We start from the raw sequence: 24,072 nt of genomic DNA, 5'->3' as shown, positions 1-24,072 counted from the left end.
TAATTTCACATCTCATAAACTTGATTGCTGTCATTGTCAAGTTAAGATTGACATTTTGTTAAAACTTAGTAGTCAAGTGTGTAAGGCTTAAGCAAACTTTCATATTTCAAATCCGTTTTGCACGTGTCACTCTGTTTTCAAGATGTGAAATAATCATTAGGTCAGTCATTTGTCAATACTAAAGCTGCTATGGGTTTTTTCCCGTTCTTTACCATCCATTTTTATAAAACTCTTATTGTTACAAAACAAAGTTACTCAGAATCTCATAAAGTCAGGCACCTGATTTCAGGAACACTTGCTATGAAAGAAAATTTTACAGGGACCTCCACTCACTAATTTTACTATTTTTTTCTCTCAAAGTAATGCTGAAGGGAAGAATTCAGGTTGAAGGAAAGGAAATGGTAACTTACAGCCTTGTAGCATTATAAAGACTTCTTGTAAATGTGAATATATGGTAAAATATAAAAACATGCCTTTCTGAAAGTTTGGATTCTACCCATTATTTTACTTCAAGATTTAAAATACAAATGTCTAGAAATAAGTATAATTCTAAGTTAATATGTATGCATTGTAGGAAATTAATTACTGACCAAAACTGTTTGAAGTGGAGAAAACCTGGGGAAGTAGATGGTTTTTACAAGAAATTAAATTCATATTGATTTAAAGAAAATTGTTATAGCTTTATAAAGATTTTGTCATCTCCATAGCAATCATAAAAAGAATAATTGTAGAATATATGCAAGAGCAAATCAGAAGGGAATCTAAACATCATTTAAAAAAGTCATGCAACCTCTCAAAATGGTAATGGTGGATATGAAGGACAGATACCTGTAAACCTGGCAGGAAAACACTGAAAATGGCACAAGTGACTCCTTCCTTGTCACCAATGACAGTCACGTGTTACATAATAACTGGACTATCTTCTGAGTATGGCTTTGTTAGGTAACTCTGTCATAGTGGGGACATGATAGCATTAGAGATAATTGTCTGAAACACTGTCATGGCCTTATCAACTATGCTTCTGTAATATTCTAAGTCCTTTGGTGTCATTCCAGCAATGTTTACCACATTTTCCTAAGAAATAGAATCCATTTCACCAAACCACTTTTCTTGCTCATCCATAAGAAGCAGTTCTCATTTGTTCAAATTGCATCATGAGATTGCAAGCATTCAGTAACATTCAAGCTCCGATTTGAATTCTAGTTCCCTTGCTATTTCCACCACATCTGAAATTACTTTCTCCACTGAATCTTGCATTCCTCCAAGTCATCCATGAGAGCTGAGTTCACTTCTCCAAACTCCGGTTCAAGTTAATGTTTTGCCCTCCTGTCTTGAATCATGAATACTTTTAATGGCATCTAGAATAGTAAATCTTTTCCGGAAGGTGTTCAATTTTTTTTGCCCAGATTCTTCAGACCAATCACTGTGGTAGCCATAGACTTATGAAATGTATTTCCTGAACCACAAAACAAGAACATCAAAATTACTCTATGATCCATGGGGAACAGAACGCATGTTGTGTTATCAGGCATGGAAACACAGTAATCTCTTTCAACCTCTCTGTAAGAAAGCTATTGGTTGATGTGGTTCTTGTCTTTGGTTCTGTTTATATGCTGGATTATGTTTATTGATTTGCGAATGTTGAACCAGCCTTGCATCCCAGGGATGAAGCCCACTTGATCATGGTGGATAAGCTTTTTGATGTGCTGCTGAATCCGGTTTGCCAGTATTTTATTGAGGATTTTTGCATCGATGTTCATCAGGGATATTGGTCTAAAATTCTCTTTTTTTGTTGTGTCTCTGCCAGGCTTTGGTATCAGGATGATGTTGGCCTCATAAAATGAGTTAGGGAGGATTCCCTCTTTTTCTATTGATTGGAATAGTTTCAGAAGGAATGGTACCAGCTCCTCCTTGTACCTCTGGTAGAATTCAGCTGTGAATCCATCTGGTCCTGGACTTTTTTTGGTTGGTAGGCTATTAATTATTGCCTCAATTTCAGAGCCTACTATTGGTCTATTCAGGGATTCAACTTCTTCCTGGTTTAGTCTTGGAAGAGTGTAAGTGTCCAGGAAATTATCCATTTCTTCTAGATTTTCCAGTTTATTTGCATAGAGGTGTTTATAGTATTCTCTGATGGTAGTTTCTATTTCTGTGGGGTCGGTGGTGATATCCCCTTTATCATTTTTAATTGCGTCGATTTGATTCTTCTCTCTTTTCTTCTTTATTAGTCTTGCTAGTGGTCTGTCAATTTTGTTGATCTTTTCAAAAAACCAACTCCTGGATTCATTGATTTTTTGGAGGGTTTTTTGTGTCTCTATCTCCTTCAGTTCTGCTCTGATCTTAGTTATTTCTTGCCTTCTGCTAGCTTTCGAATGTGTTTGCTCTTGCTTCTCTAGTTCTTTTAATTGCGATGTTAGAGTGTCAATTTTAGATCTTTCCTGCTTTCTCTTGTGGGCATTTAGTGCTATAAATTTCCCTCTACACACTGCTTTAAATGTGTCCCAGATAGATGCAGAAAAGGCTTTTGACAAAATTCAACAGCCCTTCATGCTAAAAACGCTCAATAAATTCGGTATTGATGGAACGTACCTCAAAATAATAAGAGCTATTTATGACAAACCCACAGCCAATATCATACTGAATGGGCAAAAACTGGAAAAATTCCCTTTGAAAACTGGCACAAGACAGGGATGCCCTCTCTCACCACTCCTATTCAACATAGTGTTGGAAGTTCTGGCTAGGGCAATCAGGCAAGAGAAAGAAATCAAGGAGATTCAGTTAGGAAAAGAAGAAGTCAAATTGTCCCTGTTTGCAGACGACATGATTGTATATTTAGAAAACCCCATTGTCTCAGCCCAAAATCTCCTTAAGCTGATCAGCAACTTCAGCAAAGTCTCAGGATACAAAATTAATGTGCAAAAATCACAAGCATTCTTATACACCAGTGACAGTCAAACAGAGAGCCAAATCAGGAATGAACTTCCATTCACAATTGCTTCAAAGAGAATAAAATACCTAGGAATCCAACTTACAAGGGATGTAAAGGACCTCTTCAAGGAGAACTACAAACCACTGCTCAGTGAAATCAAAGAGGACACAAACAAATGGAAGAACATACCATGCTCACGGATAGGAAGAATCAATATCGTGAAAATGGCCATACTGCCCAAGGTAATTTATAGATTCAATGCCATCCCCATCAAGCTACCAATGAGCTTCTTCACAGAATTGGAAAAAACTGCTTTAAAGTTCATATGGAACCAAAAAAGAGCCCGCATCTCCAAGACAATCCTAAGTCAAAAGAACAAAGCTGGAGGCATCACGCTACCTGACTTCAAACTATACTACAAGGCTACAGTAACCAAAACAGCATGGTACTGGTACCAAAACAGAGATATAGACCAATGGAACAGAACAGAGTCCTCAGAAATAATACCACACATCTACAGCCATCTGATCTTTGACAAACCTGAGAGAAACAAGAAATGGGGAAAGGATTCCCTATTTAATAAATGGTGCTGGGAAAACTGGCTAGCCATAAGTAGAAAGCTGAAACTGGATCCTTTCCTTACTCCTTATACGAAAATTAATTCAAGATGGATTAGAGACTTAAATGTTAGACCTAATACCATAAAAATCCTAGAGGAAAACCTAGGTAGTACCATTCAGGACATAGGCATGGGCAAAGACTTCATGTCTAAAACACCAAAAGCAACGGCAGCAAAAGCCAAAATTGACAAATGGGATCTCATCAAACTAAAGAGCTTCTGCACAGCAAAAGAAACTACCATCAGAGTGAGCAGGCAACCTACAGAATGGGAGAAAATTTTTGCAATCTACTCATCTGACAAAGGGCGAATATCCAGAACCTACAAAGAACTCAAACAAATTTACAAGAAAAAAACAAACAACCCCATCCAAAAGTGGGCAAAGGATATGAACAGACATTTCTCAAAAGAAGACATTCATACAGCCAACAGACACATGAAAAAATGCTCATCATCACTGGCCATCAGAGAAATGCAAATCAAAACCACAATGAGATACCATCTCACACCAGTTAGAATGGCGATCATTCAAAAGTCAGGAAACAACAGGTGCTGGAGAGGATGTGGAGAAATAGGAACACTTTTACACTGTTGGTGGGAGTGTAAACTAGTTCAACCATTATGGAAAACAGTATGGCGATTCCTCAAGGATCTAGAACTAGATGTACCATATGACCCAGCCATCCCATTACTGGGTATATACCCAAAGGATTATAAATTATGCTGCTATAAGGACACATGCACACGTATGTTTATTGCAGCACTATTCACAATAGCAAAGACTTGGAATCAACCCAAATGTCCATCAGTGACAGATTGGATTAAGAAAATGTGGCACATATACACCATGGAGTACTATGCAGCCATAAAAAAGGATGAGTTTGTGTCCTTTGTAGGGACATGGATGCAGCTGGAAACCATCATTCTTAGCAAACTATCACAAGAACAGAAAACCAAACACCGCATGTTCTCACTCGTAGGTGGGAACTGAACAATGAGATCACTTGGACTCGGGAAGGGGAACATCACACACCGGGGCCTATCATGGGGAGGGGGGAGGGGGGAGGGATTGCATTGGGAGTTATACCTGATGTAAATGACGAGTTGATGGGTGCAGCACACCAACATGGCACAAGTATACATATGTAGCAAACCTGCACGTTGTGCACATGTACCCTACAACTTGAAGTTTAATAATAATAAATAAATTAAAAAAAAAAAAAAAAAAGAAAGCTATTGGTTGATTAGGTACATTGCCAAAAGGCAGTCCTATTTTCAAAAAATTGTTTTTCTTTTGCTGAACAGGACTTCTTAACAGTGGGTTTAAAATATTCAGTAAACCTTTATTTAACGAGATGTGGCTGAAATATCTAGGCTTTCTTGATTATTTATAGAACACTTGCATTGCAAATGTAGCTTAAATCTTAAGGACCCTAGGATTGTTGGAATCGTAAATGAACATCACACTTAGGAATATAGCTAGCCAAGGAGGGGAAAGATCTCTACAAGAAAAATTTTAAAAGCTACTCAAAGAAATCAGAGATAACACAAATGAAAAACAAGTACACGGGGCAGCAAAAGGTAACGAATGCCAACAAAGAGATCTCATTGAGAACGAAGAAAATGGAGAAAACTACCACATGGCAGATGGGAGGCAGTGTTGGCATGCCTCTCCCACTTGGAAGGACAGATTAGTGTGTAGATTTACACTGTGAACTTTTTTGCAAGAACTGATGCAGGAACTTAACAGAAAAATCAACAACCAAAAAATTCACATACACTTTGAAGAAGAAGCAGGGACCACCAGCCTACTCCATGACACAAGCAAAAAACATCACATCCCCACATTTTGAGGGGAGACAGCCCAGTCCAAAGCACACATCCCCACTGGGAATCTGGAAATTCTGGCCACAAGGGAAGGCTATAATCCTATGCAGAGCGGGAATGGATTTAGGGAGCCAGCAAAATATACAAACAGAAGCAGCAGCAGGAAGTGCCTTGCAGGCATTCCCAGTCTTCAGTGTGAACCCAGGGAAGTCTTTCCTGACTACATATCACAGAGGCCCTTGGAGAAGTCAGCTAATGAGCTCAGAGAGGGGTCACAGGGTAAAAGAAGCTCCCAACTGAATTTTGTGATATAATCTCAAGTGGGGTCACGTGCCCTAGAGCAGAACGCACAGGGGAGAGCTGGAAGTGCATTGCAGACATGAGCGCAGAAGGTGGGTGTCCAGCCTTGGGGGCAGACCGGGAGGGACATGGCCTGAGCCATGGTTATTATCTCTGTGGGAAAGCTGATGATCTGGGGCTGGTCTGAGTTTTGTGCACAGACTGCCTGGATGTAAACCTGGCACTGTTAGTCGAGCATTACAAGAATGAAATGAATGAAAACTGCCTTGCCAACTCCATGGGTGCTGATTGAGGCTCACTGCCGCCCACTACTTCCCACTCGCTTTGTGAACTCTTCTGTGCAGCAGAGGCAGGGAAACTCTCCTCTGGAACATTACCCCAGCAGCCTGAGAACCACCCCCTGGCCCTCGCAGGGGCTACAGCCTGCTTCATTCAAGGACACTCAGAGTGCAGACCAACCTAACCCTGGACCCACTGGTGGTACCCCTCCACCTACCCTGGTAGCTAAACACAAAGATACACTTTTAGGAGCTTCATAGCCTCCCGACCCCCATCTCTCATTGCCTGAGAAACCACTTTCCCTGGGCAACTTAGGGCAACCTCAAATCCCACTGCTACCACCACAGCTGGTGCTCTTTTGCAAGTGCCACCTCCTAGCTGGAGAACAACCAACACAGTCCACACAGCACCTCTAGGAAGAATAAAGGGAACTGTTCCCAGAAAGGAGAAAACACCTGCATGACCTCAGCTATTACCACTGTGTACCACACCCAGGCCAACCAGAGGTCTTGAATGGGCCCACATGACGACTTCACTGCTCACATAACCAGCATTCAAGCACACTAAGCTTATCTGCATCCAAGGAATCTCTGAGTCTGTGTTGTTCCTTGCCACCTCAATCAGAGCTGGTGTTGGTATCCACTGCTGGGAGACTTGAGGACAGGTCATCTCACTGGATCCTTTGCCAACAAATCCAGCATCAGCCTGGAGTCTGGGAGCCCCACTGGGTGTGTAGGCCCGGAAGAGCAGTAGCAATCACCATAGTCCAGCTCTCTGGAAGTCCCATTTCGATGGAAGGGAAGAGAGTACTGCATAAGGGAACACCAGTGGGACAGAAAAACCTGAACGGCAGCCCCTTGAGTCCCAAGTCTTCCCGTTGTTGGGAAATTTCTTACAGCAGACAAACAATTGCAGAGCTGGGTGCAGTAGGAAAAGCCTGCACCTTTACCCCAACAGGCAGGCAGCTTCTGTGACTGAGAAAGGTCCTGGAGAAGCGGTCCTTGTTCCCCGCTGATGTACCACTGAAGACACAACTGGGGCTACTCCCACAGGAACACAGAGTGCATACACCTATAGACAACCTTCCTGGAACAATTCATGATGATTGCACCCCCATAGGAGAAGCACTCTCCAGATGCAGGCTTGCACAAGAGGCAGTCATAATTCTTCCCAACTTGGAACACCAACATTTCTATAGATGAGAAGAGGTGCCTATCTGATCTGAACAGCCGGAACCCTGGGACAGGAGTGAAGCTAGGATGGGGATAGCTTTCCTGCTGACCTGGCAGGGGAGCTGAGTAAGCTCCCATTCTTTACCATGATGAAACCTCACCACATCTAACTGAGACGTCCCCTAACCACCTTCATCAAGGCCAGGACCTCTGCCCACGATTGGGCTTTACATCTACACATCTGCTTTAGCTACAAACAGTGCCTATCCCAGCATACCTTCTCTACTGGCCTGAAGCCTGATTCATCAACTCAGTAAGTAAAATACTGAGGGAAAATTTAAAAAGTAAAAAATGTGCATCACAGGAGAATGAGAGAAACTTCAAAAGACACTTGCCACTTCAACCCCAAGGAGACAGTGAACTTGACCACCCACCAACTATGAAACTACTACAACCCACATCTGGGAAAGCCAGTGCACATAGCCTCTCTACAACTAAGGAACTCACACACTATTATACACAGTGCTTTATAGAAGCTTATTAGTTCAATTAAGTCACATGTGTCTGTTTTTATTTTCTTGCTTGTGTTTTTGTAACCTCACAACTGGATTTCTTCACAGCCTGTGTAAGACTGCCTACATAATTCATTTTATGTGCCATTAGTTAACCATTCAACAGTATGCAGAGATAGGCATTGCCCATCCAGTGTTCTCATATCCTGTGAGGGAAAAAGAAAGAAACAACATTTGCTAGGTAGGCCAGTGACAGAAATGGATTCAAAACATCAGTGTGTGAAGCTAAATGATGGTCACCTTGTGCCTGTCCTGGAATTTGGCACTGGTGCACCTCTAGAGGTAATAATAATATTTTTAGTGTTGAGTGTTCAAAGGAGCAAAGCTAGAATAGGTGGAAGCTGATCTGTGTTCCTGTGTGCTCTGCATGACTGCCGTGGTCTTAGTTTCCCTAGGGTAGAGCTGTGCTCTGTGTACAAAGAGAAAACGTGAATCTTTGTTCTGCAATGCAGTCTGGTCAAGGGGTCATCTACTGCTTATTTGGGGCACTGTTTTGTCTTCCATTCATGTTTATTTCACAACTTATTAGAATCTATGAAACCCAGTAGGAAGAACACTGCCGTCTGCTCCCCTCTTTTAGGTATTAATTGCAATAGGAGTGGTTTCGCTGTTTCTTTCTATAGTAAGATAAATATATTCTTCTTCTAAGAGGACATGATCCAGTGAAATCTTTATGGCAAAAGTTAATGGAGATAGGGTGCATGAAATCTATTTGGAGAGTATCACTGTTCTGATGGGTGATCTTGTGAACTACATGGTAATACCGGACCTGGACTAAAGAGAATTTCCCAAGTACTATTCTCACCTCTGGGAAAATTACATGGAAGGAAAAATATCCTCATTTTGAGAAAAAAAAATAGAACCTAGTTAAGAAAGTCTAAATTCTTGGTCCTCGTTAGTGTGCATCAGATTTGTATGAAAATGGTAAGTTGGTCCTCTGACACGCAAGTGAACAAAATTCAGAGTTTATTTTCTAGACTGAACTATTTCTACACTGGAAGAACGCTTGTATCCCAAGACTGTCCTGTCACTACAAAGTGTGTGAATAGGGACTAGTTACACCAAATTTGTGCTTCACTTTTTCAACTATAAGTTGTAAGGACTTACATATATATTTTGAAGACCATGGACAGGGATGGTTTACTTTGTAATATAGATAAGCAGGGAGAGGATGTAAGGATGGGGACACCCCTGAAGCTCCAGCCTTGATAAGCCTCTGAGTGTTCACATAGCAAAGAAAAGATCAAGAATGCTATGAGGACAGGGCCGTGACTCCCAGTATTTAACTTGTTGTAATTTCATGGGAAAAAAGAAAGCTTCTGAAATACTTTTAAACAGGGAAAATACTTTGTGTTATTTATGTTTCTGCATTTAAAATATATACATTCGAATATGCTCCCAAATTTATTACATAAGTCAATAATTGTAAATGTCACTGCAATTTGATTTTTTTCCTAAAAGAGTTGACTTTAACTTCGGATCTGAAACCCACTTTAATCTCTTACTGTCTGCAGTTTATTTTTTATCTATAAATCAACATCCTTAAATCCTACATCTTTACTCCTAGTATTTAGTTCTGTCATGCAGGCAGAATGACTAATGGCTGTGTAGAAAAGAATTAACATAATAGATTGCTCTCCATAGATGTGCCTATTTCCAAAACGGACCTGGCTGGTATCTGAGAAGGTGGTTTTCTCACTATTTCCTAATTGAAAAAGATGGTGGCTGTAAGTAACTGCTTGTGCAAACTGTGGGGCTTGTGTGCACCTGCTTTCCTTTGGGAGACTGGACTTTTTGTCTGTGTTAGGTAGAATGGGTCAATGTAACCAGCAACCAGTGAAAATCTTAGGAACGGATATATGGGGAGCAACACTTGTAGACAACACTTTCCATATATCGTCAAAATATGATGCTGGAGGAAGTCAGTGTGTTCCATGCAAGATCATGAGACAGGAATCACAGGAGCTTGCACTGTATTCCTTCATAATTCCTTCCACGTGCCTTTTTTCTTGTGTTAATTTCACTACATTGAAACTCATTAAGATTATATCTATAAGAGTAGGTTGAGTCCTGTTGATTTTTACAGCAAATTTCCAAAACTGGATGTGTTCTTGGGAACCTTCAGGCCAGTGGTCAACCAGTGATTTTCTCATAATGAAGAAGTTCCTGGGATGCCCAATCTTCATTACCAACCAGGAAAGACCCAGGCAGACTGGGATGGGCTTGTGATCTTGCATGGAGAACTGATCCAAGACATGAGGAACAACTCATTTATGTCAAGGTCAATGCTTGTACCTGAACTACCTCCCAAGCACATCAATCAGCAAATACTAACTACTTTTAGTTGCTCCTCCAGGTTCTTTGGAATAGAGCTACAGAGGTCATTAAATTGGCAGTAGAAGCTGGATTCTACCCATTTCTACAATAATGAGGAGCAGGTTGGAAAGACCATCTGAAGCAAGAGTTTAGATGGCAGTGTGAAGAGAGAAGACATATTCTATACTTCAAATGTACTGTGCCTGTGATGAGCTTGTTTGCCCAGGTATTTAATGTGATTGTGTGGAGATGACAATTCTGTGACTGGATCAGTAGTTGTGGGTGAATTGTGCTTATTCATTTCAATTTATTCACAAATATTCATGTATTACAACTAAAATTGAAGGCAGGAAATGATGATGGCTTTGTTCTCAAATTTCACTTCAATGTCCCTTTACTTTCTTGAGCTCAGCACAGATCAATATGGTTTGACACAGACTATAGAATCAGAGAAAACCCTAATCATATTATGGTATTTCTTACCTCCTGGGTGAATTTCTTACATTTGTTATGATTCTGAGTTTTCATTATCATTTTGATCAGAGAGAGAGAAAGCAATATAAGTGACCTCTGTGAGTATTAAATAATGATACCTCCAGTATCTTAAATTGTGTCCAGCCCAAGTTGTTATATTAAAAACTTTGCTTACCTCCTCTGTTTGTGAACCACATATACTTATTCTTGCCCATGGAGCTGAAAGGATAAAAGAATTACATTACTAAAATGAGTTGTAAAACATACCAAAGATAATTTAGATAATGGGCATGATTATTACTTGATAAAAATTTTCACTTTTTGAGTAATTTCATTCTGTCACCAGTATATGTACTACCTATATATCCAACATATAATAAAGTTCATCAGGATATGATGACAGAACAAAAGGCATCACAAGAAGAGAAAATAATTTTGCCTCTTGTTATTGGTTTTGAAGTACTGGAAAATATTAGCTGGAGCAAATGTCTAAATATTAGGTGGAGCAAACTCATAAAAATTGGCTCAAGTTTTCTTTCAAGACAACTTCCCTTCTCTAACCTCTGCACCTTTGGTGCACTTCCCATCAACCAGATTTGGTCTGATGAGCCTTGGAAAGGGGACGGAAAAATCTTCCACTGGACTTTGTTGACCTCTATCTTATTCATTTTCCAGTCTCTCTAAAGGTATGTAACTTGTGTGACAAAATTAGTTTCACTTCTGTTCTCAGCATGGACATTGTTTACATGGATGGTTGAACTAATTTTTTTCCTAGGAAGATATAGGGATTATCACATGGAAGAAGAACCCTAAACATAACCCTAATTCCCTTTCTACTGAATAAATTTTGAATCCCTACTACTCTGATGCACAACCACAAAAGTGTGCAGAATCCTCAAAGCCCCTGCCTCAAAAACTTGAGGCAATGACAATCATCTCCTTGAATGCGCAAGGTCGTAGTTATGACTCCTGAGTTTACCTCTTGGGATGTTCACAGAGAGTTTCATGAAACTGTGACGTCCAGAAAAGCTGCTGCACACATGGTACACAATGAGTTTCCATCCTCACTCCTCTTTTCAAGGGTAAACAGACATGGCGGAAATCAGGCCGGTTGCGTCTTAAACTACAAACTTTCACGTAGACTTGGGAAACCTTGTTGTTTCTGCTCCCTCTCCTTTCACACTGGAGTTTCTATCTTTGCTTAACCATGAATTCTTGTGTCATTCGTAACCTTTGATTTAAAGTTACAGAAAACTACTCAGGCTACTGAATGCAAGAATGTATTAGATTTGAAAATGGGAAGTCAAAGTCAGGGCTACATTAAGAATTTAATAAAATCTCTAAAAATATATACTTTCTCCATTCTTCTCTCTGCTTTATGACAAAACGATTTTTTTAACAAAATTTGTTCCAACCTTTTCCATTGGTGACAATTACGGCTTGCAGCACGTTCAGGCTCATGGTCATTACCGTAAGTGAGCTCCTGTGGATCTCCCAACTTCCAAACTAGCCTTGAAACGCACCTCCATTGACCATATTGCTTCATGGTCCTGTCCATGGAACATCGCATCATCAGGGAGATAAAGAACTATGATAGTGGCCCCTGGGTCAAAAGTACAACCCATTATTCCTGGATATCAAGGTCTGTTACGGCTGAAGAGAGGCACTGCCACAGAGAAAATTATAGGAGCAGAAGAAAGTAATGTAAGTCAATGATGACACTCTATTAGGAACCAGAAAGATGGCATTTATTTATACATACAATAGTTGTAAAAGATTAGAGGAAGCCTGTCTCCTCAAGACATCCCTTATACCTTCATATGTAACACACATATCACTCTCTGGGGCATTGCTTCGCCTTCCTCATGGAGGATTAGTGTCCTTAAATGTATCTGGGAGCATGGCTATGTGTGGAGAACTTGATTTGTGACATCACTAAACTGTTTCTACTTCAGTCAGGTGAGGAGCTGATCCCAAAAGATGAAAATGGAGAGGTACTATTTGACACACTGGATCTCTGTGCCACGTGGGATGTGAGTGCTACGAGGTGAGGACATAAATACAAAAGATGAGACAGGAGACATCTGGTTTCCGTCTTCCATGTGCGGGAATGGGAAATGCACCATTCATCCAGAAAATTAGGAGCTTTCAAAGGTGGCTTTACTGAGTTGTGGGGAATAAAACCCATGCCAGGAATTCAACAGGTCATACGGGAGGAGAAGAATTGGGGAAAAAAGATGACAGGGACCCCTTTCCTTTGCTGTGCATTAATCCCTTCAGTTTCCAAAGGAGTAAACAGAAATTCTTACTCTTGTTCTCACTATATTATTCCCCAATTATCTGTTTTAATTTTTCTCTTCTTGACAATCACTGCTAATTTTTCTCTTCTTGACAATCACTGCTAGCTAGTTTGTCATATCCTAAGAGTTGTTGCTTTTACACTTCTACCTTGTATTTATCTTGATCTGCAGCCAATTCCACAAATGATTTTTCACTATCCTTTTCTCCCCAGGCCATGGAGAAGTGTAAAGACGCAGGATTGGCCAGGTCCATCGGGGTGTCCAACTTCAACTGAAGGCAGTTTGAGATGATCCTCAACAAGCCAGAGCTCAAGTAGAAGCCCGTCTGCAACCAGGTGAATGCCGTCAGCCTCCTCTCCTTTCTCTTATCCCTGCTCATTTTTCTGTACTACTGCCTTGTGTTCATTTTTTCAGTCCCACTTACCTTTCTGAAACAGAAGATTCCCAAAAGCAAAGCATCAGTCTAGAAGGGCATGGAGGGCTCTTATTTGTACCCTGCTTGGAAAAGTCTTAGTGAAAAGGCAGAACAACTTTAATACTGAATTGTGTAACATTTGGGGATGGTCAATTTGATTAAGGAGGCCAAGGATTGTCAGAATCCGGGAAAGGTAGACTTAACCCTAAGCTATGAAAGATGACCAAGAGAGTGGACAGGTGAAAGTGATTTGGAGAGACTCTGCATAGATATAATGCCATAAAAATATGAAATAAGCAGTACATTAGGAGAAACTGAGAATAAGAGGAGAGAGGTAGTAGGGGTTTATATGGGGTTTGGACATCTCAGTGCCTCTTGGTATCTCTGCTTTCACATTTCTTAACCAACGGCTTAGCAACACTAAAAATTAGCTGCAGACAATGAAAGCCATCTATGATACAAAGAAAATTACTTTTTAGAGATGACTGTTCAGAGTGGATGAAATTAACACTGAGGAAGGTTCAGCAGAACATCAAACTGACTTATGACTGCCCCCACTCTTAGTCTGCCGGTCTTCTTTGGGGTCTGTCATGTAATCAACTGTTTAAACACATCTATTCTATGCATGGTGGTTTCATAGCTTAGGGTTAATTACTACCTTTCTTCTGCGTTCTAATTGACAACTCCACGCCTCCTTGATCAAACTGTCTTCCCTAAGTGTTACTCACTGTTCAGCATTAAGGTCACTGCACCTTTCCCAATAACTTACACATTTTTGTTTAAACTCACTTTTTACAACTTGAGTCCAACAGTAAAGGTCTATGATTGAACTAGAATATAAAAGTTGTGAATTTATTATAACACACACAGCCCCAAGATATTCCACTAAAACCACTAAATTCAGGTGGTTTTAACGTCAGTAGTTTCTCCAGAATTGGTGTGTTTTTGGTCTCACTGACTTCAAGAATGAAACTGCAGACCCTCAAAGTCAGTTTTACAGTTTTTAGAGATAGTGTGCCCGGAGTTTGTTCTTTCACACATTCGGATGTGCCTGGAGCTTCTTCCTTGTGGTGGGTTTCTGGTCTCACTGACAGAAAAGAAGCTGCAAACCTTCACGTGAGTGTTACACCTCTTAAAGGCAGCAGATCTGAACTTGTTTATTTTTCGCGATGGGTTCCTGATTTGCCTGGTTTCAAGAGTAAAGCTTCAATCCTTCCCAGCAACTGTTACAGCTCATAAAAGCAGCAAGACTTATGACACATGAACAAACATCCCACAATCTAACAACACATCCCACTCAGTTGCCACTAGCTGGGGCAGCCTGCTTTTATTTCCCTATCTGGCCCCACCCACATCCTGCTGATTGGTCCATTTTACAGAGACCTGACTGGTCCATTTTACAAAGAGCTGATTGGTCCATTTTACAGACAGCTGATTGGTCCGTTTTGACAGAGTGCTGATTGGTACGTTTACAATCCCCGAGTTAGACACAGAGTGCTGATTGGTGCATTTACGATCCCTTAGCTAGACATAAAAGTTCTCCAAGTCCCCACTAACCTCAGGAGCCCAGCTGGCTTCACCTAGCAGATCCTGGAGTAGGGCCATGGGCGGAGCTGACTGCCACTCTGGCGCCATGCACCCGCACTCTTCAGCCCCTGGGCGGTTGATGGGACCGAGTGCCCCGGAGCAGGGGGCTGTGCTGGTCTGGGAGGTTCGGACCGCGCGGGAGCCCACCGCAGGGTGGGGTTCGGGCATGGCGGGCTGCAGGTCCACGATCCCGAGCCGTGCCCCGCAGGGAAGCAGGTGAGGCCCTGCGAGAACTCGAGCGCAGCGCCCGCGGGTCGGCACTGCTGGGGGACTCAGTGCACCCACCGCAGCTGCCGGCCCCGGTTCCAAGCTCCTCACTGTCATGGGCCGGCGGCCGCTCCGAGTGCGGCGCCCGCCGGAACTCGCGCTGAACTGTGGGCGACGCGCGCAGCCCCGGTTCCGCCTGCGCCTCTCCCTGCACACCTCCCCGCAAGCTGAGGGAGCCGGCTCCGGCCTCGGCCAGCCCGGAGAGGCTCCCACAGTGCAGTGGCGGGCTCAAGGGTTCCTCAAGCGCCGCCAGAATGGACATGGAGGCCGAGGAGGTGCTGAGAGTGAGGGCTGCTAGCACATTGTCACCTCCCCGTAGTTCTCCAGGTTTTTATTTTGGCATTTTTAAAACCTTAAGGAACTTTGAAATAGTGTGGGACATGCACGTTACCATTTATATTCAAATTGTTGACCTTTAGCCACATTCCCAAATATATAGGCATATATAAGATACATCTGCATAAATGCATATAGTATTTTCTGAACCTTTTGAATCTAAACTGTAAAGATGATAATTTATTCCTACAGAGCTCACAAAGCATGTAACAGAAAGATATTCTAGTTACAGTGTCATTGTATCTTAGAAAATTAACTATAATGCCCTCATGTCATTTAATACCCAGTCCATGTTCAAATTTCCCATTGTTTAATCAAATAATTTTTGTAACTTTTGTTTGTTTTAACCATAATTCAGCTGTGATTTTCAGATTGTTTTATTTGGATACTGTTTAACTTGTTTTTTCAAGTTACTGAAAAAGCTTCTGTAAATGAGAAGTTACATTTGAATGTTTTAGTACATCAGGTTAAGCCTTTTGGGCAAGAAAGTGTCTTTCACGTGCTGTGTTTTTCAAATTGCATCACACTAGACTGCATGAAATGACAGGTTGCCGCACTAGTGGTCGTGCTAGTTTTGATCACTTGGTTAAGCTAGTAAGGGTGGTCGGATCTGTTCATTTTAACATGTTTTCCCTTTAACAATAACTACTAATCTGCTGGGTGATAATTCTCAACAAGAAGTCGTATTCCCATGTCAAATTTTCACATAGGATTGAGTATACATCAGTGATTTTGAACTTCTGTTTTCTTATTGTATTTGTTATTTCCTTAGGGTTTTTAAAAATCATTTTCAATTTTAACCACTTGTTTAAATATTCTTTAAATATTCTTACCTGACATTTTACTATAAAAAAATTATTGGCTGGGCGCAGTGGCTCACACCTGTAATCCCAACACTTTGGGAGGCCAAGGTGGGTGGATCACTTGGGGTCAGGAGTTTGAGACCAGCCTGGCCAACATGGTGAAATCCTATCTCTATTAAAAACACAAAAATTAGACAGGTGTGGTGGCAGGTGCCTGTAATCCCAGCTACTTAAGAGGCTGGGGCAGGAGAGTTGCTTGATCCTGGGAGGCTGAGGTTGCTGCTAGCCGAGATTGAGTCACTGCATTCCAACCTGGGTGACAGAGTAAGACTCCTCTCAAAAAAAAGAAGAAAAAGAAAAAAGAATCACTAAGTAAAAATAAGAAACAGTTATTTCTCTAGGCCAGAGTAAAAATTTAACGACTTCCCTTTAATTAGCAGTGTCCTGAGAATGTACTTAATGCAACAACCACCACCAGAGTAGGTACATACTTTTGGTCTTTCTCTAATTTTCTCTCTCATTACTGTGGACTCATGGATTTTTTAAAATGATTTTTAATTAATTTTACTGTTTTTTAAATGCTAACATCTATATAGCAGATAGACTTTTTATTTTGATGCTCAAATGTCACCAGTGACATTTCTTTGAATCTAGTGCTTTTGTCTTTCAGACCTGCCCTCATGTCTCTTTGACAAATTCTTTTTCTCTGGCACAATTTGATGCCCAAGACTCAAAAGAATTTTACCTGATCCCAGGTCTCCTTGTAGTAGTCAAAATTATTTAGAAAGCAGGATCAGGTTCCTAGAGTTGTCTGTGCTCAGAAAGGGCTGCTGCTTTTAGGAGACAGGGATATAAATTTATTTTTATGAAAAATGTTATTACTTGACAGTTCACGTTTAATGTTACACATCATTTATTCAGCTTCTTTTAACTTTAGTCCTTTTAATATTAACATAACTGTTTCATACTATCCAATGCTTTTCTATCTTGCTCATCTACCGGTGGAATGTCATACTTACCGCAACCAGAGAAAACTGCTGGATTTTTGCCAGTCAGAAGACATTGTTCTGGTTGCCCGTAGTGCTCTGGGATCGCAGCGAAACTTACGATGGTACTAAGAGCAACAGGAAGTTTATCTAAAATACTATTTTGATGAGAAATGTTTAATCAAAGCATGCTCAGTCTTTTGTAGTTAATCTCAGCTGTCTCCGGGAGAGGAGAGAATTTGCATTTCTGACGAGATGCCAGGTAATGCTGCTGCTGCTGTTCAGGAGACTCGCTTGAGCAGCTCTGGTGCAGAGTAGACGCCTTAGTCTGTTTAGGGAGCCGCCTAACAAACTGTATCCCCAGCTTCAGGGCCTCAGCATTTCTGCCTTTCCTTCCAGGGTGGACCCAAACTCCCCGGTTCCCTTGGAGGACCCAGTCCTTTGTGCCTTGGCAAAAAACCACAAGTGAACCCCAGCCCTGACTGCCCTGCGCTACCAGCAGCAGCATGGGGTTGTGGTCCTGGCCAAGAGCCTCAGTGAGCAGCGGATCAGAGAGAACATGAAGGTGAGGAGCGGGGCTGTGGGCCTCAAGGCTCCTGCACAGTGTCGTTCACATGTGTGTTTCTTCTAAGGCTCTCAGGACACCCTTGGGCCAACTCCATTTCCCTGGCATATTCTATGCACAAATGCTTTATGTTCATCATAAGGGTTTTCCACTCTATCACAGGAGAGGCAGCATGGGTGGAGAGAATTAGGATGGGACCAAAACAAGAGATTGGGTTTCAGCATTGAGTTGACAATTGACTTTGTATCCCTCTGCCAGGGACATCTCCTTTTCTTCGTTTTCTAAAACAAGGAATTTAATTAGGTGTTCTTTAGTCTCCACGTCATTGTGAATTTCTCTTTTCCATATATACTCACATAGTATATACTTCTTATATTTATTCTCTTAGAGTTTTATCTTTGTGAAGTGCTTGTTAACTTGGACTCTTTTTTATTGCGTTGTTTGTCCTGTTTGTATGCAGAGGAGATCAGGATTATATGAATACTTTGGGATATAAAACAAACCCTCTTAACATAAAGGCTTAATATAAAGTCATTTATTTAACTCATATTCCAAGTTTGGAAAACTGGCCTGGGCTCAGCCTGAATGTAGCCCAGTCCTTCTGTTCCTGGCTGGGCTCTCATGTGTGTGCAGGGCAGTGAGGCAGCTCTGCTTCAAGATGTCCATGGGGCATCTGTTGGGGTGCCTCCGTCTCCTCCATGCAGTTCTTCATCCTCCAGCCATCCAGCCCAGGCTTCCTTTCAGCACCAGTCTCCCTGCAGTGGATACCAGCAGCAGCTCTGATTGAGGTGGCAGGGGAGTGACGTAGACTCTGAGATTCCCTGGCTGTAGATAGGCTTAGTGTGCTGGCTTCTTGAATGCTGGTTATGCGAGCAGTGAACTCGTCATGTGGACCCACTCAAGACCTCTGGTTGGTCAGGATGTGGTACGCAGTGATAATAGCTGAGGTCATGCAGGTGTTTTCTCCTTCCTGGGAACTGTTCTATTTATTCTTCCTAAAGGTGCTGTGTGGACTGTGTTGGTTGGTCTCCAGCTAGGGGGTGGCACTTGCAAAAGAGCACCAGCTGTGGTGGTAACAGTGGGATTTGAGCTTGCCCTGAGTTGCCCAGGGAAAGTGATTTCTCAGGCAATGAGGGATGGGGTGGGGTGGGCTATGAAGCTCCTAAAAGTGTATCTGTTAAGCTACCAGGTGGGTGGAGGGGTACCACCAGTGAGTCCAAGGTTAGGTGGTCCTGCACTCTGAGTCTCCTTGGATGAGGCAGGCTGCAGCCCCTGTGAGGGTGAAGGGGTGGTTCTCAGGCTGCTGGGGTAATGTTCCAGAGGAGAGTTTCATTGCCTCTGCTGCACAGAAGAATTCACAAAGGGAGTGGGAAGTAGTGGGCTGCTTACAGCTTACAGTGAGTTCTCAGACAATTGTAGCTGAGCGGCGTGGTGCGGGGCGGTGGCAGGGGCAGCTCTTCTAAGAAGGTCCACTCCAGCATCCATCCACCAAGTAATTATTGAAAGGGCTTGTTAAACCACAAACCTGCACTAGATGGCTTCATGAGGTCAGGTCGTGAGACATCTGTGGCCTTGTAAAAGCACTCAAACCTCATTCTCAGGAGGCCGTTTTCAGCATTCCTTATCATACCACACACACCACTCCCTGTCTTGTTTTCAAGGCCAAGGAGTTTCATTCTCAGCACAAATAACATACACACAGTGCCTCAGCGTTTTTCCATGCCCCGACCTCAAATGCCTTGTACTTAAGATTGAATAGCTTGCTGTGCGCCCCCCCAACAGGGAGCCTTACCCAGCACCCATGGAGTTGGCAAGGCAGTTTTCATTCCTTTCATTCATGTAATGCTCTGCTAACAGTGCCAGATTTATATCCAGACAGTCTGTGCACAAAACTCAGACCAGCCCCAGGCCATCAGCTTCCCCACAGAGATAATAATCATGGCTTTCAGGCCACATCCCCCCTGGTCTGCCCACAAGGCTGGATACCCGGCTTCTGCACTCATGTCTGCAATGCACTTCCAGCTCTCCCTTGTGGGTTCTACTCAAGGGCACGTGTCCCCACTTGAGATTATATCACAGAATTCAGTTGGGAGCTGCTTTTACCCTGTGACCCTTCTCTGAGCTCATTTGCTGACTTCGCCAAGGGCCCCTGTGACATATAGTCAGGAATGGCTTCCCTGAGTTCACACTGAAGACTGGGAATGCCTGCAAGGCACCTCCCACTGCTGCTTCTATTTGTGTATTTCACTGGCTCCCTAAATGCATTCCCACTCTGCATAGGATTAAAGCCTTCTCTTGTGGCCTGAATTTCCAGATCCCCAGTGGGGATGTATACTCTGGAGTGAACTCTGTCCCCTCAGAATCTGGGGATGTGGTGTTTTTTTCTTGTTTCATGGAGTAGGGCTGTGCCTGTGACTTCTTCAAAGTGTACGTGAAATTTTTTCGTGTTTCTGTTAAGTCTCTGCATTGGTTCTTGAAAAGAAATTCACAACGTAAATCCCTACACTCTAATCTCCAAGTGGGAGAGGCATGCTAACACTGCCTCCCATCTGCCATCTTGTACTTTTCTCCATTTTCTTAGTTCTTGATGAGATCTTATAGTTGACATCTGTTACCTTTTGCTGCCTCTTGTACTTGTTTTGTCATTGTGTTATCTCTGATTTCTTTCAGTAGCTTTTAAAAAGAGATCTTTCCCCTCCCTGGTTAGCTATATTATAACACATGATGCTCATTTACCATTCCAACAATCCTAGCGTCCTTAAGATTTAAGCTATATCTACTCTGCAAGTGTTCTATAAATAAAGCAAGAAAGCCTAGATATCAGCACATCTCCTTAAATAATAGTTTACTGAATATTTTAAGCCCACTGTTACGACTTACTGCTCAGCAAAGCAAAACAGTTTTTTGAAATGAGAACTGCCTGTTGACAAGGTACCTAATCAACCAAGAGCTCTCTTACACAGAGGTTGAAAGAGATTATTGTTGTTTCCATGCCTGCTAACACAACATGCATTCTGTTTCCCATGGATCATAGAGTAATTTTGATGTTCTTCTTTTATGGTTCAGGAAATACATTTTATAAGTCTACGGCTACCTTGGTGACTCATCTGAAGAACCTGGGCAAGGAAAATTGAAAATCTTCTGGAAAAGATTTACTATTCTAGATGCCATTAAAAACATTCATGATTCATGACAGGAGGGCAAAACACTAACTTGAACAGGAGTTTGGAGGAAGTGAATTCAACGCTCATGGATGACTTGGAGGAATGCAAGATTTCAGTGGAGAAAGTAATTGCAGATGTGGTAGAAATAGCAAGAGAACTAGAATTCAAATTGGAGCTTGGATGTTACAGAATGCTTGTAATCTCATGATGTAATTTTAACAAACGAGAAATGCTGCTTATGAATGAGCAAGAAAAGTGGTTTGGTGAAATGGATTCCATTTCTTGGGAAAATGTTGTAAACATTGTTGGAATGGCAGCAAAGGATTTAGAACATTACAGAAGCATAGTTGATAAGGCCATGACAGTGTTTGAGAGAATTATCTCTAATGCTATCATGTCCCTATAATGACAGAGTTGCCTAACAAAGCCAATCTCAGAAGATAGTCCAGGCGTTATGCAACACATGACTGTCACTGGTGACAGGGAAGGAGTCACTTGTGCCATTTTCAGTGTTTTCCTATGAGGTTTATAGCTTTCTATCCTTCATATCCACCGTTACTACCATTGTGTGAGGTTGCGTGATTTTTTAAATGAAGTTTGGATTCCCTTCTGATTTCCTCTTGCATATATTCTACAATTATTCTTTTTGTGATGGCTGTGGAGATGACAAAAACTTTATAAAGTTACAATAATTTTCTTTGAATCAATATGAATTTAACTTCAATTTCATGTAAAAACCATCTACGTCCCCATGTTTTCTCCACTTCACATGGTTTTGGTCAGTAATTACAGCTTCCTACATTGCACACATATTAACTTAGAATTATACTTACTTCTAGACATTTATATTTTAAATCTTGAAGTAAAATAATGAGTAGAATCCAAACTTTCAAAAATACATGATTTTATGTTACCGTATATTCACATTTACAAGAAGTCTTTATAACTCTATATGGCTATAAGTTACTATTTCCTTTCATTCAACCTGAATTCTTCCCTTCAGCATTTCTTTGAGAGAAAAAATAGTAAAATTAGTGATTGGAGGTCCCTATAAAATTTTCTTATATCACAAGTGTTCCTGAAATCAGGTGTTTGGCTTTATGAAATTCTGAGTAATTTTTTTTTCTTTTTTAACCGTAAGAGTTTTATAAAAATGGATGGTGACAAGCTGGAAAAAGTCCATAGCAGTTTTAGTATTTACAAATGACTGACCCAATGATTATTTCACATCTTGAAGTCAGAGTTACACATGCAAAAGAGATTTGAAATATGAAAGTTTGCTTAAGCCTTACACACTTGACTACTAAGTTTTAACAAAATGTCAATCTTTTCTTGACAGTTATATCAATCGGGTTTATGAGATGTGAAATTATCATTCCTTAGACTCAGAAAGTTAAGGTAGAACAGGATGGCCGTGGTTTACATGAGGTTTCTTTGAGACTTGCTAAGTGTGAATGTCGTTTAGACTTTAATGTGGAGATGCAGAGTTCACACTGTGATCTTCCATTGTAGAATTTGGAGGAAAAATCTGAGCTAGAAATATTTGTGCGGGGGTTTCTCTGCCTAGAGGTGATATTTAATGCAGAGAATATCTAAGATCATCAACGGAATGACAGTGGACCAAAAATAATCCAAAAAAACTGGTCTAGGGCCCTCTAAAGTTTATGGCCTCCTTCAATTTTACAGAGTAAGTAATTTACAGAAAAATTGTGAGCTGCAAAACTTGCTGGGATGCCTATCAGCTCTTGAGACATGCCTTGAGAAGGAATCTCTGAAGGGGTTAACGTGGCTACTAGAGTAAGAAGAGTGGCGGGTAAATGTGTTAGAAAGTGTGCCCAGCTTAAAAACCAGTGTTCTCAAAATGCTTTGATCATTAAGCCCTGAGACTATCCCACATTTTCAAAAGTGTTGTCTGAAATGAAAATCATGTCTTCATGATTAGCTGATTTACTTAGTTCCCCTGAAAATTATGTATAAGAATGAAATGCCTTTGTAAGAGTTGTTCTTAAAATTTACCAATGTTTGAAAACAGTGTACTGTTTTACATACCCTGTTTCCAAAAGATGCTTGAAGTCTTGGAACACATGATTTATTAGATTTATTATTTCCCATTTTAATCTTGAGTGCAATACATAATGACTCTGGGATATTTTTGTTTTATACTTGTAACTATGCTTTGCTTAATGTTAAAACATTTAAAAGATTGAATATAACCAATGAAATGCACATTTTTACAATCTAAGAATATTTTCTAAATATGAGGTAGTCAGGGGAATGTGATTAGTCAATGATGTCTTTGATGTCCTGCCCCATCATAGACCAATAGGGTCAACGCTGTGACTGGGCACACATCAAAGATTCATGCCTGACTCTCAGCTGTGGGGTTTGTTAAAACATTGTGGAAACTTCCCTTTTATAAACAAGAAATAATGATCAAAAAAAAAAAAAAAGGGGGTACTGAAATGTTTTTACAAGCGGAGATGTGCTTGACTCTCTCTTATTTAACCTCCTCCTACCTGACTTCTAATCACTTTTCCTGGTGGGTGCCCTTCCACCTCCCTGATGCCACATCTCACAGGGATGCCTCCTCCCAAGGCTCCAGAAACTCTGACCCTCACACTGCTGGAAGGAGGCCATGAATTGCTGGTCAATATCGCTCACCCTGTAGACTCCATGCTGCATGTGTTTCTTCCAGCAAGAGCTAGAGAGGCACTGACCAATACCTGTCACCTGCCCCTTTCCCAGAGGGTGAACCTCCACCCACTCCCACTGCAGAAATGAATCTTAAATGGTTGTTATCATCTTCCAACCCCGGCCCTAAACGTATAGGCAAATCACAATTTTGGGTCATTAGTGTGTCAGAAGGAAAAAATCATAGAAGTTATGGAGACCAAAGCAGGTGAAGAATCTTTAGGAGAGAGCATTTAATTTTTTCAAAATGATAAAAAAATTATTGTCTTTCTTTTCTGGCCAATGGGCTTAGCTGTAGCTTGGTGAAGTGGTCAAGTGGGAGAGGTTTAACCAGAGACGACGTGTCCAGTCACCAGCATAGAGATATCCTCTGTGTCACCATCCACACGTAGGGCCTTCTGGTAGACCTCATGCAATGCCCTCCATGTTAGTATTCATCAGAAAATGGATAATTAGGGGGGCCAGCAAAA

At 41.4% G+C, this 24,072-nt stretch overlaps 2 protein-coding genes and 1 long non-coding RNA gene across 6 annotated transcripts in view; 1 reads left to right on the top strand and 2 right to left on the bottom strand.

Annotated features, from left to right (window-relative positions):
- LOC140712353 (uncharacterized) overlaps window positions 1-17,008 on the bottom strand; it is a 24,116-nt gene extending 7,108 nt beyond the window's left edge. For both annotated transcript variants that reach the window (XM_073018683.1, XM_073018684.1), the window contains exons 1-2: window positions 14,761-17,008; window positions 10,664-10,707 (exon numbers count right to left, since the gene is read on the bottom strand). In XM_073018683.1, coding sequence (XP_072874784.1) covers window positions 14,852-15,319 — 468 coding nt within the window. In that variant the 5' untranslated portion in view covers window positions 15,320-17,008 and the 3' untranslated portion in view covers window positions 10,664-10,707; window positions 14,761-14,851. The remainder of the gene's footprint in view (window positions 1-10,663; window positions 10,708-14,760) is intronic.
- LOC119618792 (uncharacterized) lies at window positions 9,737-24,058 on the top strand. Its single transcript, XR_005235148.2, has 5 exons — window positions 9,737-10,240; window positions 12,444-12,535; window positions 13,001-13,123; window positions 17,582-17,747; window positions 20,814-24,058. It is a non-coding gene; the product is annotated as an uncharacterized lncRNA (long non-coding RNA).
- Window positions 23,821-24,072, bottom strand: part of LOC103237807 (aldo-keto reductase family 1 member C1) — a 47,262-nt gene continuing 47,010 nt past the window's right edge. For all 3 annotated transcript variants that reach the window (XM_073018680.1, XM_073018679.1, XM_008002130.3), the window contains one exon: window positions 23,821-24,072. In XM_073018680.1, coding sequence (XP_072874781.1) covers window positions 24,030-24,072 — 43 coding nt within the window. In that variant the 3' untranslated portion in view covers window positions 23,821-24,029.

Source organism: Chlorocebus sabaeus, chromosome 9 (genome assembly GCF_047675955.1).
Source record: "Chlorocebus sabaeus isolate Y175 chromosome 9, mChlSab1.0.hap1, whole genome shotgun sequence".
Classification (NCBI taxonomy): domain Eukaryota; kingdom Metazoa; phylum Chordata; class Mammalia; order Primates; family Cercopithecidae; genus Chlorocebus; species Chlorocebus sabaeus.
This window is presented reverse-complemented; position numbering and strand designations above follow the sequence as displayed.